The sequence below is a fragment of the Procambarus clarkii genome, chromosome 79 (genome assembly GCF_040958095.1).
Source record: "Procambarus clarkii isolate CNS0578487 chromosome 79, FALCON_Pclarkii_2.0, whole genome shotgun sequence".
NCBI lineage: Eukaryota > Metazoa > Arthropoda > Malacostraca > Decapoda > Cambaridae > Procambarus > Procambarus clarkii.
In genome coordinates, this window is record NC_091228.1 from 18,555,158 (window position 1) to 18,571,575 (window position 16,418).

General features: G+C 52.8%; 1 protein-coding gene across 3 annotated transcripts in view; it reads right to left on the reverse strand.

Moving 5' to 3' along the window:
• na (sodium leak channel non-selective protein na) overlaps window positions 1-16,418 on the reverse strand; it is a 631,552-nt gene that overhangs the window by 513,837 nt on the left and 101,297 nt on the right. For all 3 annotated transcript variants that reach the window (XM_069314566.1, XM_069314565.1, XM_069314567.1), the window contains exon 9: window positions 7,285-7,452. In XM_069314566.1, the coding sequence (XP_069170667.1) occupies window positions 7,285-7,452 (168 nt within the window). The remainder of the gene's footprint in view (window positions 1-7,284; window positions 7,453-16,418) is intronic.

Sequence of the window (16,418 nt, forward strand, 5' to 3'; positions counted from 1 at the left end):
GGACTACTCTCCCCGGGAATGTCTCTAACCGAACCAGAACCCGAAGCAACAGCTGGACCGGAGGAAAGAGGTACAGGTAACCCCACCTCGACCAGTCCTACCGAAAGGCATCCACCGCGAACGCCTCGCAATCGGGGAAGGGCATCACATATATAGGGAGACGCCGGGACCACGCCGACGCGAAGAGGTCCACATCTGGGAGACCGTACGTCTGGCAGATCCAACGAAACGAGTCGTCGTCGACCGTCCATTCCGTGGACAGGGGAAGGAAGCGAGACAGACCGTCCGCCAGAACGTTTGACACTCCTCGGACGTGAACCGCACGGAGAGCCAAACCCCGAGAATCCAGCAGACGAACCACTCGAAGGGACCAACCCCAAAGAGCCAAGGACCGAAGAGAACCCCCGCGGTTCAGGCAATGAACCACCGGAGAACAGTCCGAATGGAGGCGAATGGTCGATCCCCGAGCGACCCGAATCCTCCGAAGCGCGAACCAGACAGCCGCGAACTCCCGAACCGTGCTGTGAGCCCGATGGAAGACCCCACCGTCCTTGGCCTGCCTGGTGAGCACTGGTCACAAAGCCCCAGCCGAGAGACGACGCGTCCGTGAACACATCGAGCGAGGGCTCGGGAAGGCGCCAAGGCACCGAACCCCGAAAAATCCGAAGAGGAAGACGGTGACACAGCAACCGACATAAGACCCCCGGAGGGCGAACCCAACGATCGCGAGTGAGGCGGAAAGGACGTCCCCGAAGGAACCAAAACAGACGCCGAAGCCAAACCCGACCCGGCGGGTAGACTAGCATGGCGAAGTTCAGACTCCCGCACAACCGCTCGAGCAACCACCGAGTGACCCAGGACCCCCTCAGAAACAGCAAACGGCGGTCCCGCAGCCGCCGCAACGCCACCGGAGGGAGAGACAAGGAAGCGGTCCGAGAATCCCAAACAAGACCCAGCCAGGTCCGAACCTGGGACGGAACCAGATGGGACTTCCTCCAGTTCACCAGGAACCCGAACCTGGCGAGCTGGAAAAGAACCAAATCCCTGGCGAGCAGACAAGCTGACCGACTGGGAGCCCACACCAGCCAGTCGTCGAGGTAGGCCAAAACCCGAATCCCTAGAAGACGCAGACGGGTTACCACAACTCGGGTCAGACGCGTGAAAACGCGAGGTGCCAGATTCAGGCCAAAAGGTAGGCATCGAAAACGGTAAGCGTGACGCCCTACCACGAAGCCTAACCAGTCCCTGAACCCCGGATGAATAGGAACGTGCCAATACGCGTCCTTGAGGTCCAGGGACACCATCCAGGCACCCGACTCCAACAGAAGCCGGACCTGAGACAGAGTAGTCATCCGAAAGGAGGGGCAAGGAATCCAGGGGTTCAGACGGGACAAGTCCAGAATGAACCTCAGATCCGCACAGTCCCGTTTCGGCACTGGAAACAGGCGGGAAACCCACCTGAGGGACGTAGTCGGTTCGACCACGCCCAAGCGCACCCACTCCAAGATGACTTGACGAAGCGCAGGAGAGACCTGCCCTATTAGCCCCGAACCCCCCAAAGGAGGACGAGTCGCCCAACGCCACCGCAGGCTGGATGACACGACCGAAAAGGCCCACAAATGGTGGGACCAAGCGTGGGCAAACAGAGCGAGCCTCCCCCCCATCGCCCCGTCAACGGGGCAAACCGCGAAAGGGCCGACGCCCCGTACGAGAACCCAACCGTCGAACAGGGCGATCACTGCGTCGCCCAGACGACGCTGGCCCCGAAGGGAACAACGGCTCAGAAACTGGCACCAATGGCCCACCTCGACCAGCGGAACCCGAAACCCTGGCACGACCCCTCCGAAACTGCCGAGAACGACTGCTCCGGAGAAACAACAAGTCCGCCATAGGACGACAACTAGCCGAAGCCGCATGCAGAAACTGGGACACTGCAGACTCTGCAAACAGCAACGGACAAAAAGGAGACGAAAACCTAAGAGCCAGGGCCCAAGCGGATTCCAAAGAGAGGGCGAGCACAGCCTGACGGCACGCGAGGCGAGAAGCAAAAAACAGAGACACCGCTTCCTTCAGGATGGGCGCAAAGAGCTTCAACAGTGCAGCCGACGCCCTAGCTGCCGAAGAAAGCGCCCCGGACGAAGGCCCTTCACTCAACGCTCCCACATCCTCCTTGAGCCAAGCAGAAGAGAGCTCGAGAAGGGAAAAGAAACGCAAGACCGAAGCCAAATGCCCACGGGAGCGCAACTCCTCCGCAACCAAGGAAGCCGAAAGCTGAGGAACCTGCACGTGAAGCTAGAAAAGGCCAACATTCCGAGAAAGCAGAGGAGCGAATAAGCACGCATTAAGGTGCTCAAACTCGCCCCCCAGGTAAACCTGCATAAAAGTAGCAGTCTCCCGCTAATCAAGCGTGCGGGTCCGACAGAACCCATGCCACGCCCCCAACGAAAAGAAAGGGCAGTCTGCCAGCCAGGAAGACCCCGGAACCTCCAAACGCACCCAAAAATGGGAAGAAGAACCGAACTCAAACGAGGACGGATCCATTGGGGAGGCATAACCCGGGTCTCGCAAGAGGTATGCAGCAAGAGCTTCCCGTGCCACCTTCGCGGAGAGACGGGAAGTAGCAAACCCCTGTAAAGACGGAGCCGAGGTACCCAAAGGCGCCCGGAACCGAACCCGGGGAGGAGCCGAACCCAAATCATACTCATACAGGGAGGGAGGGTAAGAAAATCCCTCCCCCTGCAACAATAAACCCCGTGGGGAAGGCAAAAGCACCCAAGCGGGGTCACAGGGGGCCCAAGTCCCCCAGGCCGACTCCTCCCCAGCCCCAGGATCCCCTACGTCGGGACCCGGGGCAGAGCCGTCCTCCAAACCCTCTACCCCTGAAGAAAAGGTAGAGTCCAAGGGAAAGGCAGACAAGAAGGGGGCCTGCTGGTGGGACCCAGAAGCCTCGGCAGGAGGAACCGGCTCAAATGCCTCCGTCCCCGACCCGGATGGGGCAGCCCCCGAAGCAGCCCGAGTCTCTCCACCAACTAAATCCTGTGCCAAGGCCGAAAACAGCATACGTTTCGGAGCCGGACACAGGGGGGGAGGTGCAGGAAGAACCACAGGGGAAGGACCAGAGGGCGCGGCAGGAGCCAAAGCCATAGCAACCAACGCCCCCAGGTCAGGGTCCCTAAAGCCAAAACGGGGCAGCCTCGGGGCATCCAGGCGGGAAACCGACCTAGCGCGTTGCAATAACCTAAATCTAACATGCAACGCTGATGCTGCCTGTACTCTAATAGGAACATCCTCAGAGTAAAACCGGAGCACAAGCAGAGAACAGGACTCGCAAGACTCCGGGTCAAAGGTGTCATTGACCCAACAGGCAGCATGACGGAGGCAAAACAGGTGACTGTCACCCGGAGACAAGGGCACACTGCAACCTTCAAACCCGCACAAGGCAGGCTGGAACTCGGGAGACGCATCCATGGGTCCCCGAGCCCCGACAGGGGTTTCCAGGGCCCGTAGGGTAGCAACTACGGGAAGCCCGGGCAAGGTGTTGCTAACCGGTTAAGAAACCCAAACAAAACACGGGTAAATGATAATACTGAAAACCCTGGGACGTGTACAAGCACGGGGGCCTAGCAGAGGGCCACCAAAACAATACCAGGGGAACTATGGGCCCACGAGGCAGCACCTCCACCAGGCAACCAAAAACAAAACAAAAGAAAAACCCCGCAAAAGTACACCGTCCCCAGAGCCACAGGAACCGGTCGCCGCTTAGGTGGCAAGCCGCGCAACACCTTGACGCCCTAACCAGCACAAAACCACTCCCTACCCAAGGCCAAACAAGGGCCCCAAGCCCCAGCTGGCCCCAAGGGCGAGTCAAATGCCAAGCAGCAAAAACCTCTACGGAAGCGGTTCCCGAACGCCCCAGAGAAGATAACCCTGACACGCAAGGGCAGTACTCACAGGGCGCCTAGGGAAGGAAGCCCTAGGCGCATGCAGCCCCGGCACTGATGAAGTACTCCTGGCCACCGCACACCACAACAACAGCAGAGAACGCCACACGAGGCAAACACCGCCAAGGAATTTGAGGCCAGAGAAGCGTCTATCCCGGTTGACACTAGCTTGCGAACTGACGGCAGCCGGCGTGGTGAGGTCCGGGGCCCCCCCTCCCCCTCCCGGGGAGGGGAGGGCTGCGTGGACGACCGGCGCGGCAGTAAATTGATTGTTTGATTGTTTTCCTTGGGATTGTAGGGAGTTTTCTACCTCTCTGTTCGGTTTTTGTTGTAGTTTTTTACCATGTGGGGTTTGTTTTGTTACGCCTACCTTTCTGGGTGCCTAACCCCGGTCGATGGCAGATAAGGAAAACCCCCAACCATATGGGGTTTTCCAGGGCCATTGCTCCCTGAAACCTCTCTGAAGGGGCCAGGTTCTGGCGCTGGTCCCTGGTAGGTCTGAACTCCATAGCTAATGTCCCGGTCTAACATAACATACATTAGCCCGAAAAGATCCAGGGAGCCGTAGGGGCTCCCCACAGAAAACGGTGTGAAACATGTATAAACTTGAAAAACATGAGCAAAGTAAAATCTTTTTACGCTCACGGGTACAAACACGCGTAAGATTTTATTCGCCGCAAATTTATTTGACGCTGTGTTGGCCAACTCTACCCATGTTCTTATAGAACTTTCTATTGCGAACACATTGCTATAAAAATGAAATACGTAGCTCCAGAAATAATGTCAGGACAGTGAAACAAGTATAAACTTTCAAAGCGCTGCATCACAACAGTGTCGTCGCTGCTGAAATCACGGCTAACGCTTCGCCCAGTTCCCACACTCGTGCGGGTCACCCGATACCATAATTAGACATTGATAGGCATATGTCTGGGTGGGGAATTTTATTGCGAGTTCAGTGATATCAAAATAAGCGCTATAGGATGACTGTGAGGCTGGCAACAAACGAAAGAGTATGAACATTTACTTCCTGTTTGGGTGTCACGGCGAGTCATCTTCGTGTTTATTTACTTGGTGGTGGGATAGCAAATGCTTTGATGACATTTTATGCATATGATCTTGTAGAGAATTTTATTGCCAACACATTGATACCAAAATGAAAAACGTAGCTCGAGAATTGATGTTAGGAGCGTGAAAAGATTATACACTTTTTTGTGTTTACGCTTGAGCGCCCAGAACGCCGCGCGCACAAGGCGCTTTTTTTTTTCACGAGTGCTGCACGCACTAAAGTGTTAAGGAAGGCCGTCCTAAGTGCATGTAGCCCCAATACACTTCAGGTACACCTGGCCCCCACACCACAAAACAGCAGAGGGCACCATAAATTTCAACACTGCTTGACACACTGAGGCCAGAGATGACGACCACTCCAGATTGCAATAGCCAAAGAATTGGGATTGAGTAGCACACGCGGTGGGTCCAAGCTTCTCCCTGCACAAGGGTAGGGGTGGGTGGGGAGCTGCGCGGAAGTGACGCGACAAGTGGGAGCCGGTCGGCCGAGCGTACAGCATGCTGGACTTGTGATCCTGTGGTCCTGGGTTCGATCCCAGGCGCCGGCGAGAAACAATGGGCAGAGTTTCTTTCACCCTATGCCCCTGTTACCTAGCAGTAAAATAGGTACCTGGGTGTTAGTCAGCTGTCACGGGCTGCTTCCTGGGGGTGGAGGCCTGGTCGGGACCGGGCCGCGGGGACACTAAAAAGCCCCGAAATCATCTCAAGATAACCTCAAGATAACTCAAGATAGGGTGAAATTTGCGTGTTTCCTCTTGAAAACTGAAAAACTCCGTCCCTCTCTCTTTTCAGCTTTCGGTTGTATTTTTCTTACAGTGTGAGGGTCTGTTTTGTTATGCCTACCTTTCTGGGTGCCTAACCCCCCCCCCCCCCCAATGATGGCAGATAAGGTTAACCCCCAACCACAGGGGGGGTCTTCAAGGGCCATTGTTCCCTGCGCCTCTCCAAGGGGGCCATGTTGTGGCTAGTGGTCCCCAGTAGGCAGAACTCCATTGACTAATGCCCTGCTCTAAAGATTGCAAGGGAGCCAACAGGGCTCCCCCACAGAAAAAACGCAAATAGTTATATTTTCAATAATAACATGGTAAAACACCAAAGTAATTGTGTTGAACTTTATAAATGTGATTAAGTTAAGACTGCAGCAATCTGCCATGCTAGACTTGTTAGCAGTCTTGTTCACAATAACAGATGGTACATATTCTTTAACAAGACAATAACATGGTGAAGAGAGTTTGCTAGTACCAAGGGATTTTCTTGACTATAAAAAGCAGCTGGACAAAAAATTTCTGGAAATGTTTGTGTTTTACTTCTGAAAAATTAACCAGCAGAATTGAATTCCATCTTGGAAAAATAAAACATACCGCTGTTGCTTGAATATGGTGTTGCTGTGTCACCATTGGGCTGTGTTCACACTGGCATGACTCTTTCCTCGAGTTTTGTAGAGAAGCAAAGCCAGGGAAGTCTGCTTTGGACAAAACTCAAGCAAAGAGGCATGCAGAGACGTAACTGAATTTGCACGACACCATGAAGCATTCTTAAGCTTGGAACCCTTACAGTTAAAATCCAAAATAATGTTAGATCTACTGAAACTAATAATGAAACAGCTACCATTAACCAACAAAACGCAACTGAGTGAGTTGGCCTCATCCTTCGACCCTCTAGCTGGCTGGCTAAGTGTATAGTGGCAGTAATGGGTGTTAAAATACTTTAGTAAACTTATTTGGTGAATCAGTGTTATCAACTATTTCTCTTCAGTGTTAATGTGTCTTAAAGTGTTACTTTGTGACATCGGGTTGTTCTCTTGGATGTATGTTGAGCTCTAGTTTCCAAAAGTTCCTTGTTCTTTATGAGAGGTCAAGACATTATTGACAGGGTCCATGTCCACTGTGGGTTAAGGTCTCCCAGGACCCGGATGCGCACACTATACCCTGACCATAGTGACCTTGGGGAGCCAGCGGCTGAGCGGATAGAACACTGGACGTGTGATACTGTGGTCTCGGGTTTGATCCCAGGCGCAGGCGAGAAACAATGGGCAGAGTTTCTTTCACTCTGATGCCCCCCTGTTATCTAGCAGTAAATAGGTACCTGGGAGTTAGTCAGCTGTCACAGGCTGCTTCCTGAGGGTGGAGGCCTGGTCGAGGACCGGGCCGCGGGGACACTAAGCCCCGAAATCATCTCAAGATAACCTCAAGATAACCATGCCAGTGATTTAAACAATGAGAGCCACTAAACAGGCTAGCCAGGAACAAACTGTTTGAATACCAAAGCTCACACTTACTTGAAAATAAGTAAACGAAGTCATGAAGAGGTAAGGTATCAGTCTAAGTGTTGTACCCACAGCCAAAAGAAACTCAAACTTGTGAATACCAAGTCTCCAATATCCCCGAAGACCCAAACACCACATCTTGAAGATGACTTCCAAGTTAAAGAATATTGTAAATCCCACCTGTGTAGAGAAAAAGCAAACATTTAATCATTACTCAAATATATTAAATGAAATGGTATTCTATGTCAACTCTGCATGTTAACCTTTATTAATGTTTTAATTCATTCTAAATTACTTACCCAATAAATTCTAAAAATAACAAAATTGCATTTTATATCATCTCTAATTAGTAAGGGATATATCCATGCAACAAGGAGGGTTAGATTAACCCTCAAACCGCTAAGGGCTTTTTGGCCTGTAACACCACCAGGCGCAACAAAAAAATAATTTAAAAAATTCTTTCCTCTTATAAAAGTGTTTATTTGTGTTTCCTAATCATGGAAAAAGGAATAAAAAAAATCATATGTGACATATTATGGCCGCAATAAGGGGGAAATTCTGGCAAAAAACCAGCGTTGAATGTAATGAAACGCCATTTTCTGGGTGAGTCCCGGAGGCTCCCCGGAGATATCCAGGCTGAATGGATATGTATAACTTTCTGGTATCAGTCAAAGTGCTAGGAGTTCTTGCCTACCGGGGACCACGAGCCAGAACCTGGCCCCCTCAGAGAGGAACGAGGAGCAATGGCCTATAGAAACCCCTTTGTGATTGGAAGCATTCTATGTCTGCCATCGACCGGGACAGACACCCAGAAAGGTAGGTGCCCCAAAACAAACCCACATTCTGGTGAAATTATTGCTACCGAAAGCCGAACGAGTGGACAAAACTCCCCAAACAAAATTATCAAATTAGCATGACGTCATCACGTCACCGCGCCACCGTCTGCGCAACCCTCCCCTCCCCCTCCTCGAGAGGGGGAAGGGGGAGCCCCAGACCCTCCATGCTGGCGATCCAACTGGCAGTTCTTAGGCTGGATGTCAAATACGTGAAAAACGCCGCCGACCGGAGGGAGGGCGGGATGCCAGGGAGCCTCCGGGACTCACCCAGAAAATGGCGTTTCATTACATTTAACGCTGGTTTTCTGGGGGGAGCCCCGTCGGCTCCCCGGAGCTACCTCCCCAAAGATAAGTAAAACAGGGAACCGGGAGGCGGATACCACACGTCCTAACTGAACAACCAAAACCAGAGACAAAACAAAGACCAAAACGAGAAGAAAAAGACCACCCAGGCCAACGACCAGGACGGCCCCAAAACTCAAGAGCAGGCCAGAGGGGAACAACGCCCAGGACAGCAAAAGGAATGGAGCAGAAGGAACCGCAACACTGAACGCAAGCAGGAGCGGCTCTGCCAGCACCACCCAACATGAGGTGACAGGACAATCCCAGACGACAGTCCCAGAACAACCCCGAAGGGAATACAAGCCAACCCTATCAAAGACCGAAGGACCCTTCACAATGATAGGAAAACCACACACTGCCCCCCGAGATGAAACACGCAGGTGGGAGACCAATAACCTGGGACCTGTGTTCAGATTTGCAAAACGCGAAGCTAAAAACAGAGACCCCGCAACCCAAAGGAGCAACATAACCAGTTCCAGCAGGGAAGAATGAGACACGCATCCCCAAGGCATCCAAGAGGATAACTACCGCGGACAAGAACCGCAGGAAAGCAAAAACACCCGGTCCGGAAAAGGAACAAAGAAAAACCAAAACCAGGACTGGAACCCAGCAAAACCCAGTTCCAAGAAAAGGAAGCAGGAAAGCAGGAGCGGCAGACCGAAAAGTCCACATCCCCCTCCCCCCTCACAGACAGCGCAACCCGAAGCCCGCAGAAAAACACACAGAAATCGCAGGAACTCGGTACCAAAATGGAACACCGGAGAAGTCCAAAAGCAGGACATGGAACATGGACAGAGGCCCACCGGAGCACCAAACAGGAAAACCAAGAAGCACTGACCCAGACACAAAAAAGTGTAGCATGGGGAGGAAAAACGGAAATAAGTAAGGAAACCACGAATACGGCCCAAGGAGCGGCCGGGAAGTAACGTACACGACCAACCACAAAATGTGTTAAGGAGCGCCTACATACCTGAGGGACCTTACGGACTGCAGGGTGCAGTCAGGCACCGAAGATAGGCAAGGAAAGTATCCAGACAGGGAAAAAACCCAGGGGTCGACAACGAAAACAAAAGCACCAAAATGCGGGGCAGAGCCCCACAGGACAACAAAGAACAAAAGATAGATAAAAAAGGCACTAAAGACACATGCAAGGTGACCAAACACCACAACAAACACCCCAGATAGGAGCCATCGACGCAATCCCGCCAAACGGGGAAGAGAAAACAAGGATGGAACAGTGAACAAGGGTGGCGGAGGAAGTAGAGTATCCCAAGAAGATACTCGCTCCAAACGCATGAGCCTAACTAGAGAAGCAAAGCTCTCCAAAGTACCAACGATGGAACTCAAACCGTTCCATACGTCCAAGGAAAAGTCCTACCAACCTGTGGAGAACTGTGAGGCGGCGCCCAAGCATATAACCAGCAGAGTAGCGAAGAACAACTAGACTACCTGCAAGTGTGGTCTAGAACAGACATGCGAGACACCGTACCGACACTCAGAGCGCCCAACCCGCACCATTGCCCACCAAAATATCACCCGCAACTACTGAATACGCAACAAAAGATAAGTAGTTCCTTAGTGGTTGTGTTTATTGACCAATCTCCACGAAACAATAGAAACTGGGACAGTGGCAAACGCCACCCTTGCGGCACATTGTGGGTACGAAGCAACGGGCATAAAAGGGATAAGCGCAGAAACAGGAAAGACCGGAGGAATGACCTGCACTGTAATAGGCCCGGTGACTCGCGGAACCAATTACCACGTAACGTGGTGGTGGGGCTCCACGATTGGTGCAAGGGCGGGTTGGACATGTATGTGAGTGGGAATGGATGGTAAGAAACAGTAGCTGCCTCGCACGGGCCAATAGGCCCTCCGCAGTTCCACTGTACTTATGTCCGTATGTTTGTACGCACAAGGGGACACAGGAGGTAGTGAGCACCCAAAGGAGCCACAAACACTAAAAGAACCAGATTAATGTCAGAGGGGAAAAAAAGCGAAAAGCACCAAAAAGCCATGTGGAGGAGGCAGACTCCACCCACAGGAGCAAACGTGAAGACAGAGCCCAGAAGGCATAGGAAACTGCACAATCGTCAACTGACAGGAGAAGCGGGGCCCAAGAGCCAGAGTCAACCCCCACAAGCACAACTAGGCAAGCACCCCACCAAGTGAGAACCAGCACTAGGCCGACAGAAGCTCCAGACAAGACAACCTCACCTGCAGAGCAGACACACGACCGTACCACAACACAGGCGAGCCAAGTAACATACCAGGAGCAGCGCTAAAGGTGTGCCCAAAAGCCATGCATACTCGAGGCAGTAGGCATAGTATGTACCTGAATAAAATGCGAGGTCGAAGGAGAATACGGCCAGAGGTGCGCACCCTGCAGAAGACGAAGTAGTACAGAGGGAGAACAAAGTGACACCCCCCCAGATATAAATCCAAAACACCCTCAGCATCCAGAGGGCCACAACTGGAGGGAGAAACGAGCAAGAAGCCGTAGAAAACCACGAGAAACGACGCAAACACACGAGCATACCGCCCGTAAACAAAACGCACACCGCGGCTCCAGCACACAAGGTACGAAACGCACCCGTCCACCGGGAGGCGTGGCTCGTACACAAGGCGGACACAAATCGTACACACAACGTACAGACATTGTAGAAACACCAGGAAAGCGTGTGGAATGAAGACAAGGAACGCCGAAACTGGAAGTAGAGACGACGCGAAAACAAGGCAAAAACGAAGCGAAAGAAAACAGATGATGGAAGGGAACCAACAAGGCCGACAAAAGACCCGATGGAAACCACATCAAAAATCAACAGACGTTCCAATAATATTGGAAGGTACGAAGAGACTCGCGAACCAACGAGAACCATGACAAGCACCCCTGACCAATGAACATGCAGGGACAACGATACGAAGCGGTTTAGGCACTATGTACTAGGTCAATATAGACATCCATCAATGTTAGTTTCACACCTTGTATGGATGCACCTTACCTGAACACTTTTTTTTTCTTTCTTTTGTGAACAGCATCGCGACATAAGAGCAAAACGGGTAAGGAAAAAGGGGGTGAAACACACCCCCAGAAACGACGGGACCGACGAACCCGAAGGAACACGAAACCGAAACCCAGGGAGGGGTATACCCGAAAACAACAGGAACACAGAGGGAAGGAACAACCCCACTCTGAGGAACTGCCAGCCCCACACCAAAGGTACAAGGACCCAAGAGGGGCAAACGGGGCCGAGGCCCCCCAGGCAACCCCTCCCTAACCCCGGGAATCTCTACGGAATGACCCAGGGCCGAGCTGCACCCCCAAAGCCCCAGCTTAACAAGGAAAAGCCGGGGCAGCCGTGCAAACACTAATGAAGGGAGCCCACTGGTCAGACCCATACAGCACGGCTGGAGGAACCGACTCGAATGCCTCCGCCGCCACCCCGGAAGAGGAAAACCCCCGAGACCGCCCGAGTCTCAACCCAACCAGACCCCGCCAAAACCCCGAAACCCACCTATGGTTCGGAGCAGGAAGCAAGGGAGGAAGTGAGTAGAACAGAAAGGGAGGAACAAGAAGCGGAAGGAGCCAGAGCCGAAGCGACCCCCACCCCCAAGTCCAGACCCCAACCACCAAAACAGGGCAGCCTCGGGGCATCCGGGGCCGCAAACCAAGAGTGTTGCAGCAACACACACCCAGCAAGCAACGCCGCAGCCGCCTGCACCCGATTATCAAGACCAGTGGCCTGGGTGAAGGAGCGCGTACCGACAACAATCATCGGACGACTCCGGGTCACAAGAACAAGGACCCAACAGGCAGCATGGCGGAGGCACAACCGGTGAGTGTCACCCTGAGACAAGGGGACAGATCAACCGTCAAACTCACAGGACGCGAGGGGGACTCCGGGGACACACCTAGAGGACCACGGAGCCCCCGTGGTGTTTCCCAGGGCCCTTAGCCTTTGGTACACGCTAAGGGAAGCCCAGGCAGGGTACCGCGAACCGGTGCCCAAATCTACCAACGAACTGCTAAAGCTGAACCCCCAGGACGTGTCCACTCACGGGGGCCAAGCGGGGAGTACCGCCAACAGAAGAATTCAAAAGAAATTCACCTAGAACAGGAAAGGGGGACCATAGTAAAGGCAGACCCCCCACCAGGCAAAAACCAAAACAAAAGAAAAATCCCGCAAGAACACATCGTACCCAGGCAGAACAGAGCCGGCTGCTATTAATGGTGAAAACTAGCTGTGTGGTACCCTGCGCCCCTACCAGTGACGAAAACTAGCACCTACCCAGAGACAAACCAGGGCAACAAAACCCCAGCCGACTCCAAGGGCAGCCCAGTACCGAGCAGTAAAGGACACAGCGGAGGTAGAACCCAAGGTGACTTGTGGAAGGTGGCCCCAAGCCCCAAGGGCAGTACTTACAGGGCACCTAGGGAAGATAGCCCTAGGCACATGCAGCCCGAGTACCGTGGAATCTTACTCCTGGCTCACACCCCACCGGTAGAGACAGTCCACACCACAAGGCACAGAACTGAAACAAAAACCGAAGCCAGAGGCACTCGACCAGCCAGTAATACCATCAGCCAAGAACTGCCAGTTGGATTGCCGGCGTGGAGGGTCTGGGGCTCCCCCTTCCCCCTCCCGGGGAGAGGGGGGGTTGCGCAGACAGTGACGCGGCGACGTGATGACGTCATGCTAATTTGATAATTTTGTTTGGGGAGTTTTGTCCACTCGTTCGGCTTTCGGTAGCAATAATTTCACCAGAATTAGGGTTTGTTTTGGGGCACCTACCTTTCTGGGTGTCTGTCCCGGTCATTGGCAGACATAGAATGCTTCCAATCACAAAGGGGTTTCTATAGGCCATTGCTCCTCGTGCCTCTCTGAGGGGGCCAGGTTCTGGCTCGTGGTCCCCGGTAGGCAAGAACTCCTAGCACTTTGACTGATGCCAGAAAGTTATACATATCCATTCAGCCTGGATAGCTCCGGGGAGCCGATGGGGCTCCCCCCAGAAAACCAGCATTGAATGTAATGAAACGCCATTTTCTGGGTGAGACCTGGAGGCTCCCCGGAGCTTACTAGGCTGATATGCTAATCTCAAACTTTGGCATCAGTCATGTGTTTGGAGTTCTGTGCGCCTACTGGGGACCACGAGCCAGAACCTGGTCCCCTCAGAGAGGCATGGGGAGCAATGGTCTATAGAAACCCCTGTGTGGTTGAAAGAATTCTGTCTGCCATTGACCGGGTCAGGCAAACAGAAAGGTATGCGTCCCAAAACAAACCCCTATTCTGGTGAAAATTGCTACCAAAAGCCGAACAAGTGGATAGAACTCCCCAAAAAGAAACAAACAAACAAGCATGACGTCACACGTCGCTGCGCCGATGTCTGTGCAGCTCCCCCCTCCCCAGGAGGGAGAAGGGGGAGCCCCAGACCCTTGCGCCGGGTATCCACCCTTCAGTTCTGAGGCGGGATGTCAAAAGACACGAAAAAAATGCCAACTGGAGGGAAGGAGGGATGCCGGGGAGCCTCCGGGTCTCGCCTAGAAAATGACGTTTCATTACATTCAACGCTGGTTATCTGGGGGGAGCCCAGTCGGCTCCCCCAAGCTACCTACCCAAAGATGAAAAGAAGAGGGACCTAAACCGGGAGATAGAGAAAAGAAGGAGACGACCACAAGCAAACAAACCTATCAGGAGAACTAAAAGAGCCAAAACCCAGGCGCCGGAGGAGGGCATGAAGCACACCAACCCGACCCCCAGAGGCCAACTCCAACAAGAAAAGAGCCTCGGAACCGAAGGAGCCACTACAAACCGAGGAGAAGAGAAAAGAGCATACAATCCAAGAACCAGGACGGCTCAAGCGGCACAAGAGCAGGTCGGAGGTGAACCACGCCAGAGATGCCACATAAACAAGACGACAGTATATGGCAAGATGATGGCACCAAACCTCCACAAGAGAAGGGCCAGACCATGCCAAGAAAACATAGAAAACCTACGAAGGAACAAAGAAAAAGGAAGAACCACAAAGGAAAACCCCCTCACCGCCGCCAAGATGAAGCACGCAGGTGGGACACCAGCAATGAAGCCACCTGACCACCAACAGATGATGAGATACTCGAGGCAGAACCGAACCAGCCCCGCCATGGACTGATCTAGTATAGGAAGAGGAGGAGCAGCGGGAAAACCTTGGGTGCAACCACCGAGCAAGCAGAGCCGGAACCCAAGCCGGCAATGAATGAGAAGGAACGTCTGCAGTACAGAAAACTTCCCAAATGCCAGCGAGCTCGCCAGAAGATCGGAGACACTGTGGTCCTAATGTGAGACTCGTGAGAAGTGACACCACAAGATTCGGAAAATGCCGAGTGGCAGGGTAAGCCAGGGAAAACAGGAACCCAAACCTGGCAAGCCGGGAATTACCAAACACAGGGGCGGTGCAAAAGCAGGGAACGGAACATGGACAAAGTCCAACTGAGTTCCTTACTCAGAATCCCAGCAACATCAAAGGCCTGAGACTGTTCAACACGCCTCCACAACACACAAGGGGGAAAACAGGCCGTCCAGTCACAGTGACCAAGAGAGAACTGGATCAACATCTCTAAAGGATAAATGAACAACCTGGCTGTAAGTAATACGTCAGGCTGAACGCAGCAGCGTCAAACAGCCGGGGCGACCAGACCAGCAACGAGGAGGCCCTGTCGATGACCGGGCCGTGGGAACCTCAAGCCCTGGAAACCCCGCAAGATAAAAGCAAGGCAGCAGTAGGTGTAAAGCACATACGAAATTACACAACAAGGTGTAACAAGAGGGCGAGGTAACATCCAAACTATTACATCCCATGACACTTAGTTAGCACAACACAAACAAGTGTAAACTAACTTGTACAGGGCTTCTCGCAGATGTCAAGCCCTGATGAGGAACTAACACACAAAAGAATTCAACTACCCCTCACATATTACCCCGCAGGCCAATCGACCTGAAGCGGATACAGAACAAGCCATACTGACTAGAAAACAGCCCCAGCAGTGAGGGACACGAGCGAAGAGGAACGAGGAAGACAGGCAGCAACAGGAACAAAAGGGACAGGACCAACAACACAGAGGCCATGTCTATGTCAAGCGAATGACAACCGAGAAGCAGGGCCAAAGAGCCAAAGCTCAACTCCCCGCAAGCACAGCTAGGTAAAGACAACTAGATGAGCACAGAGAATCCAATGTATATGGCAGGGCTAAGCCAGGCACTGCAAGACGGGCAAAGAAAGAGTGACCCAGATAAGACCACGAGAAATGTGGCCGTGACCCACCGTATAACAAACAAAACAGACGAACAAGGAAGGCCCCAGGAAGAAGCACACCAGGGTCAAACAAAACACCACAACCAAACCCCAACACAGAAACCCAGTATCAAGCTACAGCAAAATGTCACCACATAACATCCTGAGCCAGGGTAACACTTACCCCATAACATTTACCTCCACCAATGTACCTCGTAACATGGCGAAGGTGGGGCCCCTTGATTGACTCAAGCATGTGATGAACATGTATATGAGTGAGACCGGAAGGGTATAAATAAGAACTGCCTCGTATGGGCCAATTGGCCTTCTGCAGTCACCTTGGTCTAATAGTTGTAAATTCGTAGCCATGAACCAAGGCCTGGCCGAAAGAGACGCCAGACAACATAAACTCACCTGCAGAACGTAGGCACGAACATGGCATGACACAACGTAGCCGAGAGGAGTCTGGGAGCATCGCCAGAGGAAGAAGGCCAGAGCCGCACCCACAGGAGAATATTAGGGTAGAGGCGAAGGAGGCGCCCCACACCCATATGCAGGGAAAACCCAGTGTCCTCCCCATAGCGGCAACCCAGAGCACCCCCAGCATTTATGGGGCACAGACTGGTGAGACGAGAGGAGTGAGAGAGGCAAAGCACCCAAGAAAAGAAGGACACGGAACACCAGCACATGTGTGCACTGTCC